Source organism: Trachurus japonicus, chromosome 6 (genome assembly GCF_045865225.1).
Source record: "Trachurus japonicus isolate A0001 chromosome 6, Traja_1.0".
NCBI classification, from domain to species: domain Eukaryota; kingdom Metazoa; phylum Chordata; class Actinopteri; order Carangiformes; family Carangidae; genus Trachurus; species Trachurus japonicus.
The window spans coordinates 32,296,503-32,323,445 of NC_140912.1; the positions used below are offsets into that span (position 1 = coordinate 32,296,503).

Sequence of the window (26,943 nt, forward strand, 5' to 3'; positions counted from 1 at the left end):
CATCAGAACTAAAGAAACTAAAGTTTGGCCTCAGACTCTCTGTTACATTCTTGGACCTGCAGCCACTTGTTGTTATTTAATGGTTTTGCAGGTTGTGGTTTTATACTTGTTGTGTTGTGATTTCTGAAACGTTTGCCTGATATAAAAGAAAATCAGTTCCTCAACAGACTGAGCTGTAACTTGTAGTGGAGTGTCTTTAAATCTCTCAGCAGCTCTTCTACCACAGTTGGATCTCAGCTCACTGTTTATTCATGGTGTCGGAGTTCACCTGTCCATACAGGTGTAATACCAGGAGTTACCCAGCAGGTGGCGCCACTCTACTGTAGAAAGAGACTTCCACTCCCTCTGTAACAATGAACTTGTGGGATTTCCTGTAAACACAGAGCAGAGGGAGTAAGTGAAAGTAAAAATGTTCAGACGCCATGTTAGAGTGAACGGAGCAGAAGGAGAGAAACTGAAGTCTGAGACGAGTGAGTGTCAACACAACATTATTGTGGTTATTATTATTATTATTATTATTATTATTATTATTATTGTTGTTGTTGTGTCAGAGTGTGAGAGTCAGTTTGTCTGTGTGGACTGTGGAGGGAAGAAGAGTCAGACGTAGTCCGTACATACGTCAGCACATTGTCTCAGATTCACCTCCACACAACTTCTTCAAACTCAGAACAAACATCAAAGGTCAAAGGTCACGGTGACTGGATGAACATGGATTTAATGTCAAAGTCCTATGAGTGGTGGAGGTCAATGACTGGATCAAACAAGGCCGTGGTTATAGTTTGTCCTCGGTGGATTTAGGTGTGTCTTGATTCTCTCTCTCTCTCTGTGTGTGTGTGTGTGTGTGTGTGTGTGTGTGTGTGTGTGTGTGTGTGTGTGTGTGTTACTGGTTTCCCTCTCAGACTGACTGAAGTCCTGAAGATGAGTGTTAATGTGGAGGAACAGGAGGACAGGTCAAAGTCTCTGGAGAGTGACCGGTCCAAACATGAACCTCCAGACTCACAGTAAGAGACCTGATAAAAACCTGAAGTGTGGAGAGGAAATGAGGAAATTACTTCCTGTTTTGTCTGTGTCCAGTGAATAAAAACATGTTTGTGTTTGCAGAGGTCAGAACCACAGACTGAGAGCAGAGTCTCCAGGATCCATCTGTCTGTCCATGAGGAGTGACTGGTCCAAAGATTTTCCTCTAAACTTCAGACCTGGACCTGGAACTGGACCTGGACCTTCAGAGTCACGGTAAGAGACGGTTTCTACTGTAAACTGAGCTGAAGATGATTCAGTCATTAGACTCATGTGTTAGTTAAAGAGCTGATAGGACTCAGTCCAGAACCAACATCAAACACATGATCAGTGTCTGAAAGAGGAAAACACCACCAACAGCTTCTCAATCATTTCACACATTTGGAGTAAAAACCAGACGAGACGACGCAGAACTGAAGAGACTCAAACTAACAGGGAGTTTGTTTTAGAGTCCAGATTTAAGGTCAACAGAGAAACAGAGACAGAAACCAGACCAGTTCAGGACCAGGTCTTCATTCAGCTCGTCTCTCTACACTCGTCTTCCTCTGCTTTCTCTCTCTGCTCCTCTGGTTACTGAAGCCCCGCCCCCTTGAGGAGGTTAACCAATCAGAGCTCAGATGTGGAGCTGTGACATGTTGTTGATCCAGAAATGTCTTGACAGGAGGAAGAGGAGTGGTGTCTCTGTGGACCAGCAGCTGTCCTGCTGTGGTCTCTGTCAGGACGTCCTGAAGGATCCAGTCTCCACCAGCTGTGGACACTGGTTCTGCAGACAGTGCTTCACCTCAGACCGGGACCAGTCTGGTTCTTCAGGACCCCCCTCCTGTCCCCAGTGTGGAAAAAGACCCAGAACCAGAGGTGAGCTGCAGACAGCCAATCAGAGCAGCTGTGTACAAAGTGAGACTGAACATCTGTCTGCTGATGTGGTCATTTGTGAAACCAGGACCTGTTGTTTTCTCCAGAGTCATTGTTCCATCACACAGCACTGACATTTAAGATGATGATTCAAACCTTCTCTTTGTTGTCTGTAGTTTTTCTGTAGCTGATGAAAATAATCTGATCAGATTGTCAGACTCTCTGTCTTCAGTCTGACTCTGTCTCTTCTCTCTCAGCAGATCGTGGTCTGCAGGAGGTTTTAGATCAACATAAGATCAGTCTGAGGAGCAGATGTGAACGAGTGACTGAAGGAACTGAGGGAACAGGAAGTGGAACAGGAAGTGTAACCCTCCTCAACAGGATCTACACTGAGCTCTACATCACAGAGGGACAGAGTGAAGAGGTTAATACCCAACATGAGGTGAGACAGCTGGAGACAACGTCCAAGAAGAAGACCCTCCAAGACACTCCAATCAAGTGCAACGACATCTTTAAAGACTTACCTGTCCAACAGAGAGAGGACGTCTCTACGGTCTCACCTGTCCAACAGAGAGAGGACGTCTCTACGGTCTCACCTGTCCAACAGAGACCCATCAGAGTGGTTCTGACCAACGGCGTCGCTGGCGTTGGAAAAACCTTTTCGGTGCAGAAGTTCACTCTGGACTGGGCCGAGGGCTTGGAGAACCAAGATGTCAGTCTGCTGGTTCTGCTTTCGTTCAGGGAGCTGAACCTGATCAGAGATCAGCGGTTGAGTCTTCTCAGGCTGCTCCATGTTTTCCATCCAACATTACAGAAGGTCACAGCAGAGCAGCTGGCTGTCTGTAAACTTCTCTTCATCTTTGACGGCCTGGATGAAAGCCGACTGTCACTGGACTTCAACAACAGGGAGGTTGTGTCTGATGTCACACAGACGTCATCAGTCAATGTGCTGCTGACAAACCTCATCCAGGGGAATCTGCTTCCCTCGGCTCTGGTCTGGATCACCTCCAGACCTGCAGCAGCCAATCAGATCCCTCCTACATGTGTTGACAGGGTAACAGAGGTCCGAGGCTTCACTGACGCCCAGATGGAGGAGTACTTCAGGAGGAGGTCCAGTGATGAAGATCTGTCCAGAAGAATCATCTCACACATCAAGACGTCCAGGACCCTCCACATCATGTGTCAAGTCCCAGTCTTCTGCTGGATCAGTGCTACAGTTCTGGAGCACATGTTGACCACAGACCAGAGAGGAGAGCTGCCCAAGACCACGACTGACCTGTTCTCACACTTCCTGCTGGTCCAGACCAAGAGGAAGAAGAACAAGTACGGTGAAGGACATGAGACGAGTCCACAGGAGCTGACGGAGGCCGACAGGGAAGTTCTTCTGAAGCTGGGGAGGCTGGCGTTTGAACAGCTGGAGAAAGGAAACATCATGTTCTACCAAGAAGACCTGGAGCAGTGTGGTCTGGATGTCACAGAGGCCTTGGTGAACTCAGGACTCTGTACTGAGATCTTCAAAAGAGAGAGTGTGATCTTCCAGAAAACAGTCTACTGCTTTGTTCATCTGAGTGTTCAGGAGTTTCTGGCTGCAGTCTACATGTTCCACTGTTTCACCAACAGAAACACACAGGTCCTCAAGAAGTTCCTGAGAGAACAAGTCAAGGAACATTATTTCAGTGACTTGTCCTTAGCAGAAAAAGACGGTGGCGGCAGTAGCAGCGGCAGCAAAGAAGAAAAAGAAGAAAACTACAAACAGAGAGAGAAACCAAAAAAGAAGGTTCAGAATATTTTTGGATTCAATGCAAGCAGTCCTCCACAGATCAATAACAGTCCTCTAACCCTGGATGTCTTCCTGCAGGGAGCCATGCAGAAATCCCTCTGCAGTAGAAATGGTCACCTGGACCTGTTTGTTCGCTTCCTTCATGGCCTCTCTCTGGAGTCCAACCAGAGGCTGTTAGGAGGTCTGCTGGGTCAGAGATACAACAGTCCAGGAACCATCCAGAGAACCATCAACAACCTGAAGGAGATGAAGACTCCTGAAATCTCTCCTGACAGAAGCATCAACATCTTCCACTGTCTGACGGAGATGAAGGACCAGTCAGTTCATCAGCAGATCCAACAGTTCCTCAAGTCAGAGAACAGATCACAGGAGAAACTCTCTGAGATCCAGTGTTCAGCTCTGGGCTACATGCTGCAGATGTCAGAGCAGGTTCTGGACGAGTTGGACCTGAGCAAGTACAACACAATACAGGAGGGACGACTGAGACTGATCCCAGCTGTGAGGAACTGCAGGAAGGCTCGGTGAGTCCAGAAATGATCAATATAATTATTGATTAGCAGTTTAGATCAGTAGTTCAGATAAACACAATTTTTCTTTTCATTATTCTTAGTTTGACTTTGAAAACATTATGTCAGGGATAATATAGAGTGAGCAGGCTTTGCTTGAGGGTCCCGTCCATCCTGTCAGAGTGATGAGGATCAACTCAGTCAGAGAAGATGAGCTGACGCTCAGATGTTCATCACATCATCAGATGCATCAACTGTGTTTTTACTGCAGCTTTCATCTGATTTGATTCTGACACATTTGATATTTTCTCTCTTCACAGACTTGTTGGTTGTAAACTCTCAGAGAGTCACTGTGAAGTCGTGGCCTCAGCTCTGAAGTCCAACCCCTCCCACCTGACACAACTGGACCTGAGTGACAACGACCTGAGTGGTTCATCAGTGAAGGTTGTGTGTGCTGGACTGGAGAGTCCAAACTGTCGACTGGAGACTCTGAGGTGAGTTCACTGACTGGACCTGTTGGACTTTTGTCTGTGTTCAGTTCAAATGTGTGAAGTTCAGTTTGAAGCAGCGACTGATTGTGACTCCATGTTACTGCAGCTGGTAGAAGGTGAAGGGTCAGAGGTCACTCAGAGGTCAGTGTGGTGGTGGTGATGATGATGATGATGATGATGATGATGATGATGATGATGATGATGATGATGATGATGATGATGATGATGATGATGATGATGATGATGATGATGATGAAGATGATGATGGTGAGCTGGCTCTCAGATGAAGCTGCTAACAGAACAGCTGGATCAGCCACTGTAGCTGAAGCTGAGCAGATGTGATGTAGATCTGAGGCCGGCCTGTGTGTGTGTGTGTGTGTGTGTGTGTGTGTGTGTGTGTGTGTGTGTGTGTGTGTGTAAAAGTGTCTAAGTGTCAGTAGGTTAAAACTTGCTAACTGCTTGAAACAACAGCTGAGTGGCTGAATGAAACTAATCCGTCACCCTAATTGATTTAAATTGTCTTCTGTTGCTGATGCACGGCCTTGATAAACTTGGTTATTCATTTTATTCTAGTTGAGGATGTGGATGATCATGAGGGAGGGAGTAGTGGAGCAACAGATCAGTGTTTTTTTTTTGTTTTTTTATCAATTTTTTATTTTGTTTTATTTCATTACAATTCCATTTATCCATTCCCCTTGACCCCACCCTTTTCCCGGGGATAACATTAGATTAATAATTATTATTATTATTATCAACAGTACATAGCAGACATATTCATAAGACAGAGAAAAAACAAAACAAAACAAAAAGACAAAAAAAAAAACCACACAAGCCCATCAAAACAACGCTTTGACTTTCTAGGTTGTGTACAGCTTCTACCTTTGCCTTTTGGGAACGAGCACTGGAAACAGATCAGTGTTGATCCTTGATCGCTCTCCACGGATCGGCACGCAAGTGTTCCACAGGTCGTTGATGAAAAGAAAGTTGTGAAGGCAGCGCAAAAAAACAACAACAACAAACAATAACAACCAATCAACCAGAATCGAAAAACAAAAACTGTGACTGAGCAGGACTGTGATGGTGATTGGCTTACAGACCTTTGCTTCTGTCGTTTTCCTCCCTAACACACAGTAGCGACAGTATTTTCTTTTCACTTAAAAACAACTGATTTACAACTGGTTGTTTATTTACCTGCTGTTCTGTACTGATTTCTATCAACCAGTCAGTGGATACAGATTGTTGCAAAGCGTTTCCCTCCTCCTGTGATTTTAGTTATGACAGGAAAATATGAACGACGTCATCAGCGACTAGTTGACGTCGACTCGACTTTCATAACATTAGAGTCGACTTTAAAAAATCTGAAGTCATGCAACCGCTAACCACACACACAGTTTATCATCCTCTGTGTGTGTGTGTGTGTGTGTGTGTGTGTGTGTGTGTCTTTGATCCAGTTCAGTCCTGAATCAGAGAGTTGTAGTCAGTGTTTAGTCCAACAGGTATTGATCAGATATTGATTGTATATTGACAGACTGATCTGAGGTCAGCAGCAGCTGATGAATCTGTGCTGACATGTGGATGATGTGTGTAGAAGGCCACATGATGATGATCCACAACAACACAAGGACAAAGTCCCTCTACTCATTTACACACTGATCATTGATCAGGACACATCTGATCAATCATCAATCATTTCATCTTCTTCTTTTATTCTTTATTCAGATTGGACAGCTGCAGGTTGTCAGAGATCAGCTGTTCTTCTCTGGGCTCAGCTCTGAAGTCCAACCCCTCCCACCTGAGAGAACTGGACCTGAGCAGAAACAACAAGCTGCAGGATTCAGGAGTGAAGCATCTGAGTGGTTTTCTGGAGAGTCCAGACTGTAGACTGGAGACTCTGAGGTCAGACTCTGTTTTATTTCTGTGCTCAGATGAATGTGATGTGAAAGTTGTGTTGATACTGAGCTGCAGACATGAGGCTGATATTCTACTGATCCACACTGAGGCTGTAGGACAGGGTAGGCAGGCGCTCACAGACCAAGACCAGGGCTGTGGGGGGTCGGCACCTCAGACAGCTCATCACACAACAACCTCACAACAAACACATTCATGCACAATGGTTCACACAGATCCAAGTCTTCAACATGTGCAACACCTTTTCCCAACAACCCATGCCGTCCTGACATCAGCTGTTATTAAGGGGTCATCCCTATGTTCCCTCAGCCCTTTGGTCCCACCATTGGTTGGGTTTAGGCTATGAAGAAAGGAGTTGGTTAAGTTTAGTAAAAAGACCCGGTAGAGGCTAGACGGGCCAGATAGATAAAGTCCAGATAGGTAGAGAGAGTCCAGAGGGAACATAGGCACGCTCCCGGCAGCTCAGGCCAGAGAGCAGAGGAGAGAGATACAACTCTATACAACTCCAGCCATACAATGATAGGAACCACAGATCTGCATTTTCCCTCTCTTATCTGAAGCAAATGTTGTTTTTTCCCTTATTTTCTTCTCAGAGTACACCAGACTGCTTAGTTTACATGTTAAAATCACAATTTATTTTCAGGAGGGTGCCCCCAGACCCCCCTAGGGGTTTAATTTGCCACTTACCACTTATTCCACCTCTACTCAGTTTGCAGGTATGGTGTGTGTGTATTTGTGTGTGTGACAGAGAGAAAAACTACATTAAGCATTACTACTACTACTATTATTATTATTATTATGGACAGCTCACTGAATCTCACTCCAGCCCAGGACCAAAAGTTGGCAACCCTGCCAGGGGACACGTCTGTGTGTTGACCATTCACCAAGGCAACGTGAACAGAAGTGCAGCTCAGACATGGTGCAGTTAAGTTAAGAGGCAGCGTAGCGTTGTGCCTCTTCACCTCCATGTGAACTCTCTGTGGGAACTTACTGCACATGTGCAAACAGCCACATACACACCGTACTGACAGAAGAGGCAGAGCAGCTCTGGGCCTTTGCTCTGTAATACTACACATGGCTGAGTGGTTTGTGCAGCTGCTGCCTGGACAGAAGCTAGCTCTGTTTACTGGCTTTTATTAGACCATGAAAATCACCACATTCTGACACATTGAACTTGTAGTAAAGTTATCTGAAAGTCCAAAAGAATCCAACTTTAGATGAAGTGAATAAATCAAAGCCCTGACTGCACCTCACTGGTTTTTAGTCCAGTCTCTGTTTCTCTTCATGTTTCACCTCCACTACAGAAACACATGTGATGTATCAGACAATAACTGATCTATAATCAATAGCTGCTGGCTCCACCTCTTTCCTGAGGCTCTGTGATGTTTATAGTGAACATTCAAAGCCAACATCCCATAATAAGCAGGTGTGTTTCATGTTTCTCTGTTTCTGAGCTTCATTCAACATGTGTTTTTCTACACGTTAGTTGTCATGGTAACAGAGTTCAGCCTCACATGTGTGTTGTCTTGAGCGTGGTCAGTAAATCTCTGATCAATGTGGCTGCACAACATGAGTTTGTCTGGATGGAGCCACAGGTGGAGCTGACAGGTGAAGAGGCGGAGTCACTGCGTCTGTGTTGAAGCAGCAGCAGCTTCTCATGAATATTAATGAGCTGTTTTCTCTCTATGTGACTGTTTAACCTGCTTCCTGTTGCTTCAGCTGTTGGACTTTGATTTTCTAAACTTGTTCTTTCTGAAGCTTCTTCAGCTCTGAACAGATGAAGAGACACTGAACGCTGTCAACAAGGAGCTTTGTCCTCAACTCACTGCTTTTATTCTTTATTCAGATTGTGGGGCTGCAGTTTGTCAGAGATCAGCTGTTCTTCTCTGGTCTCAGCTCTGAAGTCCAACCCCTCCCACCTGAGAGAACTGGACCTGAGTCTCAACGAGCTGCAGGATTCAGGAGTGAAGCATCTGAGTGGTTTTCTGGAGAGTCCAGACTGTAGACTGGAGACTCTGAGGTCAGTTCACTGACTGTTACTGTTGTAGATCTTAGATCTTTGATCCACAACTGAACCTGATTGATCTTCACTCAGAACTTGAATCATTGACTTTGATGTCATGAATGAAGGACGTTTGAAATAGTTGTTGTCTCATGTTTCCACTTGTTCTTCTCTCACACTGACAATGACTCTTCACTTTCAGCTCATTTCACTCAGTCTGATCAATAATCAATGATCTGATCACTGCAGCTGTGTGTGTGTGTGTGTGTGTGTGTGTGTGTGTGTGTGTGTGTGTGTGTGCGTGCGTGCGTGCGTGCGTGCGTGTGTGTGTGTGTGTGTGTCTTCATTTCATCTTCTTCTTTTATTCTTAATTCAGATTGGTGAACTGCATGTTGTCAGACATCAGCTGTTCTTCTCTGGTCTCAGCTCTGAAGTCCAACCCCTCCCACCTGAGACACCTGGACCTGAGAGGAGGAAACTTTATCTACCTGAGCTACTACAACATCCTGAGCTCTTCATCTCTGCAGCAGCTTCATGATCTTGTGAAGAGTCCAGACTTTCGACTGGAGACTCTGCGGTGAGTCTGATCTGTATCTGTTTCCACAGCTGATGAGACTGTGGGAGTGAAATAAAGTGTAAAGTGCAGCAGGTGAACCTGTCAGGATGTGACATCATCACGTATGACATCATCTATGACATCACAGACTCAGAAAACGCTGCAGCAGCTTCAATGTGTCAATCATCAGTGATCCAGTCACAGGTAAAGGTGTTGAGTCAAACAGGAACAATGAGCTTCACCTGTCACTCAAGTACAGGAAGTACTTTTACTCCACTAACTCCTAACTAAATACTTTTACTGTGATACTGTCATTATAGAAACTTTTACTCTGCTCCTATATTATAGTATTCACTGTGATACCTGGTAAGAAGTACTTTTACTCTGATACTGGCTACAGAAACTACTTTTATTGTAAGTATTTTTACTGTGTTACTGTTAGTAGCCTACTGCCACATCCACTTGTCGTGCACAACAAAACACAGCAAAAGACCAAAATATATGTTTCATAACAAATTTCTTCATTTCGCCCTCAGTCTTATTAAACAGAAAGATGCCATTTAATTAAACTATTCAGTATTATTGATAAGTATGATTTGCAAAAGAAACCCTAGCCTTTATTTTATAACTTAACACACATATGTACATAATTTCCTGTACGTTTTTTTCTTTTTCTTTTTTCAATATTTGCTCTTTCAAGACTCAACATGTAGTCATAAAACATCAGAATATCATTGCAGAGCAGCTAAAACAACAACAACAACAACAACATGAAAAGATAAATATTATTTAGGTGTCAGGCTCAGTTACATTTCAAAATGAAAGTGTTTATTTTTGCAAATTACAATAAAAGGATGTTTTTTTCATGGTTTTACAGTGAATTTGTTGTCGAACAAGAGATTATGAATAAACGCAAGAACTGTCAGGTTTAGTTTTTTAATCACACGTGAAAAACTATTGAGTGATATTTGTAATTTTGTTGCTATCAATGTTGATGGTGATTTTATTTTGTTTTGGAGGAATGTACTACTGTTTGGGCTCCCTGACCTGAAAAAAAAAACAAGGAAAAAGCCAACATAACTTTTATTATCAACCTTATTATTTTAATGGCAAAATTTCATATTCAGAAATGTAAGTTAATCTTAAAAAAAAAAAAACCTTATTTTACCAGTGAGCTCAAGCAATACATAACCTCCATCAAATTTTCAAGCAACCAGAAAGTGATTAAGACTTTCAATATGTGTGAAAAGTTGAACATTTTTTTGTAAACTTGTAAATTCCCCCTGGCGTATAATATAGATATGCTTTATAGATTGCATTTTATTATGAAAAACTGTTTTTGTAATGTGAAACAAAGTTTTGAACAAAAAATAAATAAAAAAAATTCACACGTGAAACGGAAATGATGTCACTGTTTATTATTATTCTGTTTCCGGTCGGAAGAAAAGGACATCACCTTTATTATAAACGTATTCATTTTGTATGGCAAATTTCACATACATAAATGTAAACACTCCAAAACCTCACCCAACTTCAGAAGTTTCTTGCATGAGTTCAAAGAGTACATGAAATCCCTTACACTAATTGACACTAAACAAAGCATCACATCCATAGATATTTATGAGAGATTTTTCAAAGAATAAAGAAGTAGAATAAAGCTTTATTCTATTTCCCTTTTTTTCCTTTTCTTCTATAGGCTACCCTACCATATGTTATTTTTTCCATGATTTTATGTTTTCTAATATTGCTTAAAACAACCTGATTTTATTTTGATTTATTTATTATTTATGTTTATTGATACATATTGGAGCACCTGTCTGATGTTTCATGTTTGATTGTATGTAGCTACAACCCTGTTCTCTGTACATCCCTTTGTATGTACAATGTTTTCAATAAAGCTCATTGGAAAAAAAAAAAAGAAAAAGTTTCCGGTCGGAACCTTTCTCTTCCTCGTTCACAGACGTGTAAAAACTTAACTTGACATTATTTTAACCTCCGTGTTGCATTTAAAAGTGTATTTTAATACCTGAAACATTTTCATATGATGTGTATGTCATGTGTGCAGTCGTGTGGTTGTATTTTATTTATAAGACATTCACTTCTGACAGGAGGAAGAGGAAGAAGAGTAGGAGGAGGAAGAGGAGGAGCAGGAGGAAGGTGAGGAGGAGGAAGAGGAGGAGGAAGAGGAGGAGCAGGAGGAAGGTGAGGAGGAGGAAGAGGAGCAGGAGGAGGAGGAGGGTGAAGAGGAAGAGGAGGAAGAAGAGGAGGAGGAGGAAGAGGAGCAGGAGGAGGAGGAAGAGGAGGAGGAGTGGGAGGAGGAGGAGGAGGAAGAGGAGGAGCAGGAGGAAGGTGAGGAGGAGGAAGAGGAGGAGGAAGAGGAGCAGGAGGAACAAGAACACACACACACACACACACATGAAGCCTCGGTCTGATCCGTCGTCAGGAGACGAGCAGCGTCAGATCACCTGACTCACCTGAACGTGACGTGAGTCGTCCTCACCGTCACCAACGTGCACTGAAACAGACGGAGGAGAAGATCCACTTCACTGGAGTCTGAGAAAAACCGGTTTCCTTGAACGCAGCCTGAAGAGTCATGAGTTATTAAACCAGGACACAAACTCATTCACAAAACCTGACGAAGCTTCAGACATGTGAACACAGCGACACCTGGTGGTCGATCAGAGTTACAGCAGCTTTTTACACATCACTGACTTCACTGTGTCAATCTGGTCTCAGAGTTATTAGATCTAGATAATTAATGTTTAATGGTTATTAGTGTCGTTTACATGTGACGCTGTTAATGAGCTACAAACGATGGGACGTGATTGGACAATAAAACATCATCAATATACAACTTCACTACAGTAAAGGAAGGAGAGAGAAGAGAGAAGAGAGGAAGAGGGAGAGGAGAGAAAGAGGAGGGGGGGGGGAGAGAGCGTAGAGAGAGGGAGGGGAAGAGAGAGGGGAGAAAAGGAGAGACAGAGGGATGGAGGCAGAGAGAAAGAAGGAGAGGATAGAGAGAGAAGAGAGGGGGGAGGAGAGAGAGAGAGACACTTAGAGGGGGCAGAGAGGAAGAGGATAGAGAGAGTGGTGGAGGGGGAGAAGAGGAGAGAGAGGAAAGAGGAGGGAGAGAGAGAGAGAGGGAGGGAGGAGAGAGAGGAAGAGGGGTGAGGAGAGAGAGAGAGAGAGAGAGAGAAGGGGGGAAGAGAGAGGGGGAGACAGGGAGAGACCTAGAGGGAGGGAGGAAGATAGAGGGGGAGAGAGAAGAGAGCGGGAGGGAGGGAGGGAAGGAAGGGCAGAGAGAAAGAGGAAGAGGAGAGAGAGGGGGAGGGATGGGGAGAGATGGAGAGAGAAGAGGGAGGGAGGGGACAGAGAGAAAGAGGATAGAGAGAGTGAGGGAAGGGGGAGGAGAGGAGAGAGAGAGGAAAGAGGGGGAGAGAGAGAGGGAGGGAGGGAGGAGAGAGGAAGAGAGGTGAGGAGAGAGAGAGAGAAGGGGGGGAAGAGAGAGGGGGGAGGGAGGGAGGAAGATAGAGGGGGAGAGAGAAGAGAGGGGGAGGAGGGAAGGAAGGGCAGAGAGAAAAAGGAAGAGGAGAGAGAGAGGGGGAGGGATGGGGAGAGAGGGGGAGAGAAGAGGGAGGAAGGGGAGAGACTTAGGGGGAGGGGGCAGAGAGAAAGAGGGAGAGAAGAGGGAGGGAGGGGGAGAGACTTAGGGGGAGGGGGCAGAGAGAAAGAGGGAGAGGATAGAGGAAGTGCGGGAGGAGAGAGAGAGAGAAGGGGGAGAAAGGGAGCGTGGAGAGAGGGGGAGACAGGGAGAGACTTAGAGGGAGGGAGGAAGAGAAAGAGAAAGGAGAGAGAGTGGAGGAGGGAAGGGGAGAGAGGGAGAGAGAAGGGGGGAGGGAGGAAGCGAGAGGGGGAGGAGAGAAGAGAGACCTTTGACCTTTAACTTTCCCTTTAATTCATCAAATACTTCACCTCCATAAAAGCAGAAGCATCAAATCAGCCACATACAGATCAACAGCAGCAACATGAACAAACATCAAAACATGGCGGCCCTCGTCTTAAACGGTTAGAATTTAGACATTTTAAGTTATTTGTTGAGGTTTTAATGCATATTTTTGTGTATTATTGCAGTAGCCTATATGAAATACGTTTATATTAAGCTGTGATTGTTGTATGGTGTGAAATTGCAGTCTGGAAATAACGTTAAACTGTTATCGAGGCTGTAACATTATATGTGCACTCATCTGCGGCGTCTCCTCTCCTCCAAAATAAACATCATTTACTGCTGCATTTATTTTTCGTATTCAGCGATGAGCCACAATAATACGCCAAACTTCCTTCAGGTATCCATGTTTCTTTTCTTCCGAGTTCCTGCAGCGTGAACGCAATGATGTCGGAAGTCGGACATTTCCGAGTTGGGAATCCCGACCTCCGAGTTGTTATGAACGCAGCAAAACTCCTCCAGGTCAGAGACCGTTCTGTAATACGTGAACTGCACCTTTAGCCGAGTGGCGACTGAACCCCTGAACATGAATGAGGCATCAGTCGACCCCAGACCTTCCATCCTGTTTCTGCTGCTCAGCCTGATGCTCGTTGCTGCTGCTGCTTCACCTATGGACCTGAACCTGAACCAGAATCAAAACCAGGACCAGAACCAGAACCAGGACCTGAATTAGGAACCAGGACCAGGACCAGGACCAGGACCAGGAACCAGAACCAGGAACCAGGACCAGGACCAGGACAAAGACCAGGACCAGAACCAGGACCAGAACCAGGACCAGGACTCAAAAACTGGTTTTGACAACAGAGTTGATCTGTTGGTCCAGTTTAAAATCACTGTCAAGCTTTACTCAAGATTAGAAACTCCTCCTCCTCCTTCTCCTCCTCCTCCTCCTCCTCCTCTTTCTCCTCTGAACACATCAGGTCCACTGTAGCAAGTAGCCGTCCTGAACCAATCAGAGAGAGAGATGAAAATAATGCTGATAATGTGATTGGCCACCAGTGACACGCCCACTCGTTACACATGATAATTTATTCTTTCTATTCCCAGAGTCAGAGATGAACTCAGCACAATCAGCTTCTGTTCCCCACAGAAAAACACCTGTAAGATGTGTGTGTGTGTGTGTGTGTGTGTGTGTGTGTGTGTGTGTGTGTTCTTGTATTTACTACATTGTGAGGACCGTTGAGAGTTTTTAACCAGCAGAGTGAGGACATTTTTGTGAGTGAGGACATTTTGGCTGGTCCTCACTTTTTCCAAAGGCTGTTTGAGGGTTAAGACCTTAGGTTATAATTAGGTTTAAATTAGGTTCAGAGTAATGGTTAAGGTTAGGGTAAGGGGCGAGGGAACACATTATGTCAATGGGTGCATTTCTAAAAGGAGTTCATCATGATTCTCCTTGTATCCTCCTGGTTTCTGTGTGGACTTACATTTAGTTGTGGTTGTGTTTTCCATATATGGTCGTGTTGCCAGACCGGGGCGAGTTAAGTTACAACACTGAGACACAAATTAGTTGATGACAACATGTGTGATGAATAAGACAGAGAACAGACTGAGCTGTAACTTGTAGTGGAGTGTCTTTAAATCTCTCAGCAGCTCTTCTACCACAGCTGGATCTCAGCTCACTGTTTATTCATGGTGTCAGAGTTCACCTGTCCATACAGGTGTAATACCAGGAGTTACCCAGCAGGTGGCGCCACTCTACTGTAGAAAGAGACTTCCCCTCTGTCACCATGAACTTGTGGGATTTCCTGTAAATGCTGAGGAGTAAGTGAAAGTAAAACTGTTCAGACGCCATTTTAGAGTGAACGGAGCAGAAGGAGAGAAACTGAAGTCTGAGACAAGTGAGTGTCGACACAACATTTATTATTACATATATTATTATTTATTATTATTATTGTTGTTGTTGTTGTTGTTGTTGTTGTTGTTGTTGTGTCAGAGTGTGAGAGTCAGTGTGTCTGTGTGGACTGTGGAGGGAAGAAGAGTCAGACGTAGTCCGTACATACGTCAGCACATTGTCTCAGATTCACCTCCACACAACTTCTTCAAACTCAGAACAAACATCAAAGGTCAAAGGTCACGGTGACTGGATGAACATGGATTTAATGTCAAAGTACTATGAGTGGTGGAGGTCAACGACTGGATCAGACAAGGAAGTGGTTATAGTTTGTCCTCGGTGCATTTGGGTGTGTCTTGATTCTGTGTGTGTGTGTGTTACTGGTTTCCCTCTCAGACTGACTGAAGTCCTGAAGATGAGTGTTAATGTGGAGGAACAGGAGGACAGATCAAAGTCTCTGGAGAGTGACCGGTCCAAACATGAACCTCCAGACTCACAGTAAGAGACCAGATAAAAACCTGAAGTGTGTGTGACGTCACAGAAGAGGAAACATGTGTGTGTGTGTGTGTGTGTGTGTGTCCACTGATCAATGTGATGTGAATAAACACTAGGGCTGGGACTTTAACGCGTTAATTACGATTAATTAATTACACAAAAATTAACGCGTTAAAAAAATTAACGCATTTTAATCACACTTATAAAAAAAATCGATTTTTTTTTTTTTTTTTTTCTCACGTGTGTCTATGTGCGGTGCGCCCGCACGCGAGAGAGGCAGCAGTTTGAGAGACTGGCAGAGATGAGAGCTGGTGAAATGCTAGCATGGTTATTTAAAACACCATCTCTGATCTCTGCCTGCACATAGATACACAGAATGCGCTCAGCTGCAGCGCTATATCTATGACCTGTCACTGTCACAGGTGCAGCTCATCTCATTATGATAGGACTTCACCCTCAGAGCTCTGTCTTCAGACTGTCCTGACCTGTCCCTGAACATCACACAGGGACAACATGGAGCTGCTGTGTGATTGGTTACTGAGTTTTATTCATGTTTACATCAGGCTGAGTTCAACAAATCAGTTTATGCTACTGTGATTTAAGTAGCCTAGTTAAATACTAATAATCATCATAGTGTATTGGAAGGAAAGACCATTTAATCTGTATGTATCAAATATCGATTAATGAATTAATCGATAATTTGCATCCCTAGTCTGTTGGTCTTGGTTAAGTACCACCTTGAATGCTTAAGCTTATGTATTCAGTCATTCAATGGTATACTAAAATCCATGTGAAAAAAAAACTGTTCACGGTTCTCAGGTCAAATATTTATATGCGATTAAAATGCGATTAATTGCGATTAATTAATTACAAAGCCTCTAATTCATTCGATTAATTTTTAATCGAGTCCCGGCCCTAATAAAAACATGTTTGTGTTTGCAGAGGTCAGAACCACAGACTGAGAGCAGAGTCTCCAGGATCCATCTGTCTGTCCATGAAGAGTGACTGGTCCAGAGAGTTTCCTCTAAACTTCAAGTCTGGACCTGGACCTGGACCTTCAGAGTCACGGTAAGAGACAGTTTCTACTGTAAACTGAGCTGAAGATGATTCAGTCAGTACTCGTGTGAAGGAAACAGAGAGAAACCAGGAACCAGATCCATCAGACTCTGAAGGTTCACAACAAACCTCAGAGACAGAAACCAGACCAGTTTAGGACCAGGTCTTCATTCAGCTCGTCTCTCTACACTTGTCTTCCTCTACTTTCTCTCTCTCTGCTCCTCTGGTTACTGAAGCCCCGCCCCCTTGAGGAGGTTAACCAATCAGAGCTCAGATGTGGAGCTGTGACATGTTGTTGATCCAGAAATGTCTTGACAGGAGGAAGAGGAGTGGTGTCTCTGTGGACCAGCAGCTGTCCTGCTGTGGTCTCTGTCAGGACGTCCTGAAGGATCCAGTCTCCACCAGCTGTGGACACTGGTTCTGCAGACAGTGCTTCACCTCAGACTGGGACCAGTCTGGTTCTTCAGGACCCCCCTCCTGTCCCCAGTGTGGACAAAGACCCAGAGCCAGAGGTGAGCTGCAGGCAGCCAATCAGAGCAGCTGTGGACAAAGTGAGACTGAACATCTGTCTGCTGATGTGGTCATTTGTGAAACCAGGACCTGTTGTTTTCTCCAGAGTCATTGTTCCATCACACAGCACTGACATTTAAGATGATGATTCAAACCTTCTCCTTGTTGTCTGTAGTTTTTCTGTAGCTGATGAAAATGATCTGATCAGATTGTCAGACTCTCTGTCTTCAGTCTGACTCTGTCTCTTCTCTCTCAGCAGATCGTGGTCTGCAGGAGGTTTTAGATCAACATAAGATCAGTCTGAGGAGCAGATGTGAACGAGTGACTGAAGGAACTGAGGGAACAGGAAGTGGAACAGGAAGTGTAACCCTCCTCAACAGGATCTACACTGAGCTCTACATCACAGAGGGACATAGTGAAGAGGTTAATACCCAACATGAGGTGAGACAGCTGGAGACAACGTCCAAGAAGAAGACCCTCCATGACACTCCAATCAAGTGCAACGACATCTTTAAAGACTTACCTGTCCAACAGAGAGAGGACGTCTCTACGGTCTCACCTGTCCAACAGAGAGAGGACGTCTCTACGGTCTCACCTGTCCAACAGAGAGACGTCTCTACAGTCTCACCTGTCCAACAGAGAGAGGACGTCTCTACGGTCTCACCTGTCCAACAGAGAGAGGACGTCTCTACAGTCTCACCTGTCCAACAGAGACCCATCAGAGTGGTTCTGACCAACGGCGTCGCTGGCGTTGGAAAAACCTTCTCGGTGCAGAAGTTCACTCTGGACTGGGCCGAGGGCTTGGAGAACCAAGATGTCAGTCTGCTGGTTCTGCTTTCGTTCAGGGAGCTGAACCTGATCAGAGATCAGCGGTTGAGTCTTCTCAGGCTGCTCCATGTTTTCCATCCAACATTACAGAAGGTCACAGCAGAGCAGCTGGCTGTCTGTAAACTTCTCTTCATCTTTGACGGCCTGGATGAAAGCCGACTGTCACTGGACTTCAACAACAGGGAGGTTGTGTCTGATGTCACACAGACGTCATCAGTCAACGTGCTGCTGACAAACCTCATCCAGGGGAATCTGCTTCCCTCGGCTCTGGTCTGGATCACCTCCAGACCTGCAGCAGCCAATCAGATCCCTCCTACATGTGTCGACAGGGTAACAGAGGTCCGAGGCTTCACTGACGCCCAGATGAAGGAGTACTTCAGGAGGAGGTCCAGTGATGAAGATCTGTCCAGAAGAATCATCTCACACATCCAGACGTCCAGGACCCTCCACATCATGTGTCAAGTCCCAGTCTTCTGCTGGATCAGTGCTACAGTTCTGGAGCACATGTTGACCACAGACCAGAGAGGAGAGCTGCCCAAGACCACAACTGACCTGTTCTCACACTTCCTGCTGGTCCAGACAAAGAGGAAGAAGAACAAGTACGGTGAAGGACATGAGACGAGTCCACAGGAGCTGACGGAGGCCGACAGGGAAGTTCTTCTGAAGCTGGGGAGGCTGGCGTTTGAACAGCTGGAGGAAGGAAACATCATGTTCTACCAAGAAGACCTGGAGCAGTGTGGTCTGGATGTCACAGAGGCCTTGGTGAACTCAGGACTCTGTACTGAGATCTTCAAAAGAGAGAGTGTGATCTTCCAGAAAACAGTCTACTGCTTTGTTCATCTGAGTGTTCAGGAGTTTCTGGCTGCAGTCTACATGTTCCACTGTTTCACCAACAGGAACACACAGGTCCTCAAGAAGTTCCTGAGAGAACAAGTCAAGGAACATTATTTCAGTGACTTGTCCTTAGCAGAAAAAGACGGTGGCGGCAGTAGCAGCGGCAGCAAAGAAGAAAGAGCAAGCAGTCCTCCAGTGATCGGTAAAAGTCCTCCACAGATCAATGACAGTCATCCACAGATCAATAAAAGTCATCCACAGATCAATAACAGTCCTCTAACCCTGGATGACTTCCTGCAGGGAGCCATGCAGAAATCCCTCTGCAGTAGAAATGGTCACCTGGACCTGTTTGTTCGCTTCCTTCATGGCCTCTCTCTAGAGTCCAACCAGAGGCTGTTAGGAGGTCTGCTGGGTCAGACAGACAACAGTCCAGAAACCATCCAGAGAACCATCAACAACCTGAAGGAGATGAAGAGTGATGAAATCTCTCCTGACAGAAGCATTAACATCTTCCACTGTCTGACGGAGATGAAGGACCAGTCAGTTCATCAGCAGATCCAACAGTTCCTCAAGTCAGAGAACAGATCAGAGGAGAAACTCTCTGAGATCCAGTGTTCAGCTCTGGCCTACATGCTGCAGATGTCGGAGCAGGTTCTGGACGAGTTGGACCTGAGCAAGTACAAGACATCAGAGGAGGGACGATGGAGACTGATCCCAGCTGTGAGGAACTGCAGGAAGGCTCGGTGAGTCCAGAAATGATCAATATAATTATTGATTAGCAGTTTAGATCAGTAGTTCAGATAAACACAATTTTTCTTTTCATTATTCTTAGTTTGACTTTGAAAACATTACGTAAGGGATAATATAGAGTGAGCAGGCTTTGCTTCAGGGTCCCGTCCATCCTGTCAGAGTGATGAGGATCAACTCAATCAAAGAGATGAGCTGAAGCTCAGATGTTCATCACATCATCAGATGCATCAACTGTGTTTTTACTGCAGCTTTCATCTGGTTTGATTCTGACACATTTGATATTTTCTCTCTTCACAGACTTGTTGGTTGTAAACTCTCAGAGAGTCACTGTGAAGTCGTGGCCTCAGCTCTGAAGTCCAACCCCTCCCACCTGACAGAACTGGACCTGAGTGACAACGACCTGAGTGGTTCATCAGTGAAGGTTGTGTGTGCTGGACTGGAGAGTCCAAACTGTCGACTGGAGACTCTGAGGTGAGTTCACTGACTGGACCTGTTGGACTTTTGTCTGTGTTCAGTTCAAATGTGTGAAGTTCAGTTTGAAGCAGCGACTGATTGTGACTCCATGTTACTGCAGCTGGTAGAAGGTGAAGGGTCAGAGGTCACTCAGCGGTCAGTGTGGTGGTGGTGGTGATGATGATGATGATGATGATGATGATGATGATGATGATGATGATGATGATGATGATGATGATGATGATGATGATGATGAGCTGCTCTCAGGTGAAGCTGCTAACAGAACAGCTGGATCAGCCACCAGCCACAGGTCGTTGATGAAAAGAAAGTTGTGAATGTAGCGCCAAAAAAAAACTCTGCTCGTATAGGCAGCTTTATGTCGCGCACAACAACAAACAATAACAACCAATCAACCAGAATCGAAAAACAAAAACTGTGACTGAGCAGGACTGTGATGGTGATTGGCTTACAGACCTTTGCTTGTGTCGTTTTCCTCCCTAACACACAGTAGCTCCAGTATTTTCTTTTCACTTCTATAGGAGTGTATGTTACAAAAAAACTGATTTACAACTGGTTGTTTATTTACCTGCTGTTCTGTACTGATTTCTATCAACCAGTCAGTGGATACAGATTGTTGCAAAGCATTTCCCTCCTCCTGTGATTTTAGTTATGACGGTAAAAATATGAACGATGTTGGGGCGGTGCGTGGCGCAGTGGTTAAGGCGGCCGCCCCATGTAGAGGCTACAGTCCTCAACGCAGGTGTCCCCGGTTCGAATCCCGCGTCGGGCAGACCTTTCCTTCCTGCATGTCATTCCCCCTCTCTCTGCCTCCCCCTTTCCTGTCTATATCACTGTCTATCAAATAAAGGCAAAAACACCAAAAAATATATACTTAAAAAAAAAAAAAAAGATATGAACGACGTCGACTCAACTTTCATAACATTAGAGTCGACTTTAAAAAATCTGAAGTCATGCAACTACTAACCACACACACAGTTTATCATCCTCTGTGTGTGTGTGTGTGTGTGTGTGTGTTTGTCTTTGATCCAGTTCAGTCCTGAATCAGAGAGTTGTAGTCAGTGTTTAGTCCAACAGGTATTGATCAGATATTGATTGTATATCGACAGACTGATCTGAGGTCAGCAGCAGCTGATGAATCTGTGCTGACATGTGGATGATGTGTGTAGAAGGCCACATGATGATGATCCACAACAACACAAGGACAAAGTCCCTCTACTCATTTACACACTGATCATTGATCAGGACACATCTGATCAATCATCAATCATTTCATCTTCTTCTTTTATTCTTTATTCAGATTGGAGTACTGCAGTTTGTCAGAGATCAGCTGTTCTTCTCTGGGCTCAGCTCTGAAGTCCAACCCCTCCCACCTGAGAGAACTGGACCTGAGCTCCAACTACCTGCAGGATTCAGGAGTGAAGCGTCTGAGTGGTTTTCTGGAGAGTCCAGACTGTAGACTGGAGACTCTGAGGTCAGACTCTGTTTTATTTCTGTGCTCAGATGAATGTGATGTGAAAGTTGTGTTGATACTGAGCTGCAGACATGAGGCTGATATTCTACTGATCCACACTGAGGCTGTAGGACAGGGTAGGCAGGCGCTCACAGACCAAGACCAGGGCTGTGGGGGGTCGGCACCTCAGACAGCTCATCACACAACAACCTCACAACAAACACATTTATGAACAATGGTTTACACAGATCCAAGTCTTAAAGGGATAGTTCACCCTAGAATGATATTTCGCTCATTATCTACTCACCCTCATGTTGACTAAGGGCTGGAAGAATTTTCAGAGTCCACCGTCCCTTCTCTGAGTTACAGGGGGTCTTGGCGTAGCAGTGCATTTCAATGCAACGGTTGCAAAGGGACACCAGAGCTCTTCGTAAAAAAACACACACAAAAAAAACATCCAAATACCTCCATGATGCTCGTATGTAATGTCCGTCTTGTGCTGAAGCCCCAAATTGCGTAATTGTCCCGAAAAAAATTAAGTAAGTCCACATTCCAAGCATGTTTGTAGCATTAGCTCCTAGTGTCTGTTGTCCGCTCTTCCGCTGCCAGCGCGCATGCGCAAGGTTCACACTGATACTGAGACCGACTGAGACTTGAGTCGGTCTCAGTGCGATAGGAGTGTATGTTACAATGTGATATGTTTATTTACCTGCTGTTCTGTACTGATTTCTATCAACCAGTCAGTGGATACAGATTGTTGCAAAGCGTTTCCCTCCTCCTGTGATTTTAGTTATGACAGGAAAAATATGAACGACGTTGGGGCGGTGCGTGGCGCAGTGGTTAAGGCGGCCGCCCCATGTAGAGGCTACAGTCCTCAACGCAGGCGTCCCCGGTAGGGGGCCGTAGGGCAGACCTTTCCTGCATGTCATTCCCCCTCTCTCTGCCTCCCCCTTTCCTGTCTATATCACTGTCAATCAAATAAAGGCAAAAACGCCAAAAAATATATACTTAAAAAAAAAATATATATATATATATATATATGAACGACGTCATCAGCGACTAGTCAACGTCGACTCAACTTTCATAACATTAGAGTCGACTTTAAAAAATCTGAAGTCATGCAGATGGAACTGGTACGACTTCACAGGTCGGAAATACACGAGTTACGAGTTGCCTTGAACGCACCATAACGTCTTGTCAGCCGATGGAGTTAGTAGCCCCCGCCCTCGTCATGGATCTACTGGTCCTCGTCCCTACGTCACCACATTCAGGTGCATCCCTTGGCTGCACACACAGCCCTTCATGCCGTTCTCTCTCCTCATTGGATAAAACTTGTAGGATACAAGAAAAGTTTTCTCCTCGGCTCAGAGCAGAGCAGAGTGACTGACAGACCCGTGTTTCGGTCCAAACACTCTATGTAAGTTATTGCTGTCGGAAGATATGTGAGGGATAATGCCCGACGAGGTGTCCATTATCAGAAATTAATGCTGCTGCCTGGACAGAAGCTAGCTCTGTTTACTGGCTTTTATTAGACCATGAAAATCACCACATTCTGACACATTGAACTTGTAGTAAAGTTATCTGAAAGTCCAAAAGAATCCAACTTTAGATGAAGTGAATAAATCAAAGCCCTGACTGCATCTCACTGGTTTTTAGTCCAGTCTCTGTTTCTCTTCATGTTTCACCTCCACTACAGAAACACATGTGATGTATCAGACAATAACTGATCTATAATCAATAGCTGCTGGCTCCACCTCTTTCCTGAGGCTCTGTCATGTTTATAGTGAAACATTCAAAGCCAACATCCCATAATAAGCTGGTTTCAGGTTTTTCTGTCTCTGAGCTTCATTCAACATGTTTTTCTACACGTTAGTTGTCATGGTAACAGAGTTCAGCCTCACATGTGTGTTGTCTTGAGCATGGTCAGTAAATCTCTGATCAATGTGGCTGCACAACATGAGTTTGTCTGGATGGAGCCACAGGTGGAGCTGACAGGTGAAGAGGCGGAGTCACTGCGTCTGTGTTGAAGCAGCAGCAGCTTCTCATGAATATTAATGAGCTGTTTTCTCTCTATGTGACTGTTTAACCTGCTTCCTGCTGCTTCAGCTCTTGGACTTTGATTTTCTAAACTTGTTCTTTCTGAAGCTTCTTCAGCTCTGAACAGATGATGAGACACTGAACGCTGTCAACAAGGAGCTTTGTCCTCAACTCACTGCTTCTATTCTTTATTCAGATTGTGGAACTGCAGTTTGTCAGGGACCAGCTGTTCTTCTCTGGTCTCAGCTCTGAAGTCCAACCCCTCCCACCTGAGAGAACTGGACCTGAACCACAACAACCTTTATGATTCAGGAGTGAAGCATCTGAGTGGTTTTCTGGAGAGTCCAGACTGTAGACTGGAGACTCTGAGGTCAGTTCACTGACTGTTACTGTTGTAGATCTTAGATCTTTGATCCACAACTGAACCTGATTGATCTTCACTCAGAACTTGAATCATTGACTTTGATGTCATGAATGAAGGACGTTTGAAATAGTTGTTGTCTCATGTTTCCACTTGTTCTTCTCTCACACTGACAATGACTCTTCACTTTCAGCTCATTTCACTCAGTCTGATCAATAATCAATGATCTGATCACTGCAGCTGTGTGTGTGTGTGTGTGTGTGTGTGTGTGTGTGTGTGTGTGTGTGTGTGTGTGTGTGTGTGTGTGTGTGTGTGTGTGTGTGTGTGTGTGTGTGTGTGTGTGTGTGTGTGTGTGTCTTCATTTCATCTTCTTCTTTTATTCTTTATTCAGATTGTACAGCTGCAGTTTGTCAGACATCAGCTGTTCTTCTCTGGTCTCAGCTCTGAAGTCCAACCCCTCCCACCTGAGACACCTGCAGCTGGAAGGAACAACCAGCTACTTCAACAACAACAACCTGAGCAACAGCAACAAGCTGAGCTCTTCATCTCTGCAGCAGCTTCGTGATCTTGTTGGGAGTCCAGACTTTCGACTGGAGACTCTGGAGTGAGTCTGATCTGTAGCTGTTTCCACAGCTGATGAGACTGTGGGAGTGAAATAAAGTGTAAAGTGCAGCAGGTGAACCTGTCAGGATGTGACATCATCACACATGACATCATCTATGACATCACAGACTCAGAAAACGCTGCAGCAGCTTCAATGTGTCAATCATCAGTGATCCAGTCACAGGTAAAGGTGTTGAGTCAAACAGGAACAATGAGCTTCACCTGTCACTCAAGTACAGGAAGTACTTTTACTCCACTAACTCCTAACTAAATACTTTTACTGTGATACTGTCATTATAAAAACTTTTATTCTGCTCCTATATTGTAGTATTCACTGTGATACCTTGTAAGAAGTACGTTTACTCTGATACTGTCTACAGAAACTACTTTTATTGTTGTGCTGTAAATACAGTATGTATTTCTACTGTGTTACTGTTAGTAGCCTACTGCCACATCCACTTGTCGTGCACAACAAAACACAGCAAAAGACCAAAATACATGTTTTATAACGAATTTCTTCTGTCTTATTAAACAGAAAGATGCCATTTAATTAAACTACTTAGTATTATTGATAAGTATGATTTACAGAAGAAACCATAGCCTTTATTTTATAACTTAACACACATATGTACATAATTTCCTTTACGTTTTTTTCTTCTTTTTTTTTCAATATTTGCTCTTTCAAGACTCAACATGTAGTCATACAGAACAACAACATGAAAAGATAAATATTATTTAGGTGTCAGGTTCAGTTACATGTCAAAATGAAAGTGTTTATTTTCGCAAATTACAATAAAAGGATGTTTTTTTCATGGTTTTACAGTGAATGTGTTGTCGAACAAGAGATTAAAACTACAGAGTGATATTTGTAATTTTGTGGCTATCAATGTTGATGGTGATTTTATTTTGTTTTGGAGGTCCAAACAGGGAAAACAAGGAAAAAGCCAACATAACTTTTATTATCAACCTTATCATTTTAATGGAAAAATTTAATATTCACAAATGTAAGTTCATTTTTAAAAAAAAACCTTCTTTTACCGGTGAGCTCAAGCAATACATAACCTCCATCAAATTTTCAAGCAACCAGAAAGTGATTAAGACTTTCAATATGTGTGAAAACTTGAACATTTTTTGTAAACTTGTAAATTCCCTCTGGCGTATAATATAGATATGCTTTATAGATTGCATTTTATTATGAAAAACTGTTTTTGTAATGTGAAACAAATCTTTGAAAAAATAAATAAAAATCACACATGAAACGGAAATGATGTCATTGTTTATTATTATTCTGTTCGTAAATTTTCCGGTCAGAAGAAAAGGACATCACCTTTATTATAAACTTGTTCATTTTGTATGGCAAATTTCACATACATAAATGTAAACACTCCAAAACCTCCCCCAACTTCAGAAGTTTCTTGCATGAGTTCAAAGAGTACATGAAATCCCTTACACTAATTGACACTAAACAAAGCATCACATCCATAGATATTTATGAGAGATTTTCCAAAGAATAAAGAAGTAGAATAAAGCTTACACATTCTATTTCCCTTTTTTTCCTTTTCTTCTATAGGCTACCATACCATATGTTATTTTTTCCATGATGTTATGTTTTCTAATATTGCTTAAAACAACAACCAGATTTTACTTTGATTCATTTATTATTTATGTTTATTGATACATATTGGAGCACCTGTCTGATGTTTCATGTTTGATTGTATGTACAAGAACGTCTCTGGTACAACCTAGAGCACTGGAAAAGAGAGTAACGACACCACCATTGACTCCGTGGTTAGGGTTTTGCGTCCCGAGTGGCAGGATATGGGTATTGCAAAAGCGCCCAGAAAACTCATTCACTCCAGTGTGTTGCCCACTTGCTTGTAAATTGATGAAAACGGCCGTGTTTTTGTTTTTAGGTGTCTTGGTCATATCAAATTATACTTATAATTAGTATTAATTATTATTACAAAATGTAGATTGAAACATTAATGTAGACAACTGTTTTTTTTTGTGTGTTTTTTTTACTCGCCTGTGTTAATGTTTATCTGTAAAGGATCCTCAATGATGCTATTAACGTGGGTGATCTATAAATGTCCTTAAATTATTGAAAATACCTCACTTGCTCATTCACCAACAATGCAGAGTTGTCAGTTCTTGGGCGCTTTTGCAAAACCCACATTCCTCCACCAGGAGGCGCTTCCATTGAACCAATGCTGTCGTTACTCTCTTTTCCAGTGCTCTAGTACAACCCTGTTCTTTGTACATCCGTTTGTATGTACAATGTTTTCAATAAAGCTCATAGGGGAAAAAAAACGTTTCCAGTCCAGGAATCGAACCTGATCGGTGTGTGCGAGGAAGAGGAAGAGGAAGAGGAGGAGGAGGAAGAGGAAGAGGAGGAGGAGGAAGAGGAGGAGGAGGAGGAGGAGGAGCAGGAGGAGGAGGAAGAGGAAGAGGAAGAGGAGGAGGAGGAAGAGGAAGAGGAGGAGGAGGAGGAAGAGGAGCAGGAGGAGGAGGAGGAGGAAGAGGAGGAGAAGGAGGAGGAAAAGGAGCAGGAGGAGGAGGAGGAGGAGGAGGAGCAGGAGGAGGAGGAGGAGGAGGAGGA

The 26,943-nt window shown here is 44.0% G+C and overlaps 3 protein-coding genes across 3 annotated transcripts in view; 2 read left to right on the forward strand and 1 right to left on the reverse strand.

Moving 5' to 3' along the window:
* grm8b (glutamate receptor, metabotropic 8b) overlaps positions 1–26,943 on the reverse strand; it is a 589,884-nt gene that overhangs the window by 188,381 nt on the left and 374,560 nt on the right. The window lies entirely within an intron of this gene.
* The window catches only part of LOC146986482 (uncharacterized), a gene marked incomplete at its 5' end in the record, with an annotated part of 532,005 nt that continues 507,193 nt past the window's right edge, over positions 2,132–26,943 (forward strand). Inside the window, 4 exons of the mRNA XM_085780485.1 lie at positions 2,132–4,170; positions 4,476–4,649; positions 8,401–8,574; positions 21,191–21,364. Coding sequence (XP_085636611.1) covers positions 2,132–4,170; positions 4,476–4,649; positions 8,401–8,574; positions 21,191–21,364 — 2,561 coding nt within the window. The remainder of the gene's footprint in view (positions 4,171–4,475; positions 4,650–8,400; positions 8,575–21,190; positions 21,365–26,943) is intronic.
* On the forward strand, positions 17,260–18,998 carry LOC146986483 (protein NLRC3-like; the record flags this gene model as incomplete). The annotated part of the gene is made up of 2 exons (XM_085780366.1): positions 17,260–18,871; positions 18,970–18,998. Coding segments are annotated over 2 exons (1,641 nt in total), but the record flags the coding sequence as incomplete, so codon positions are not given.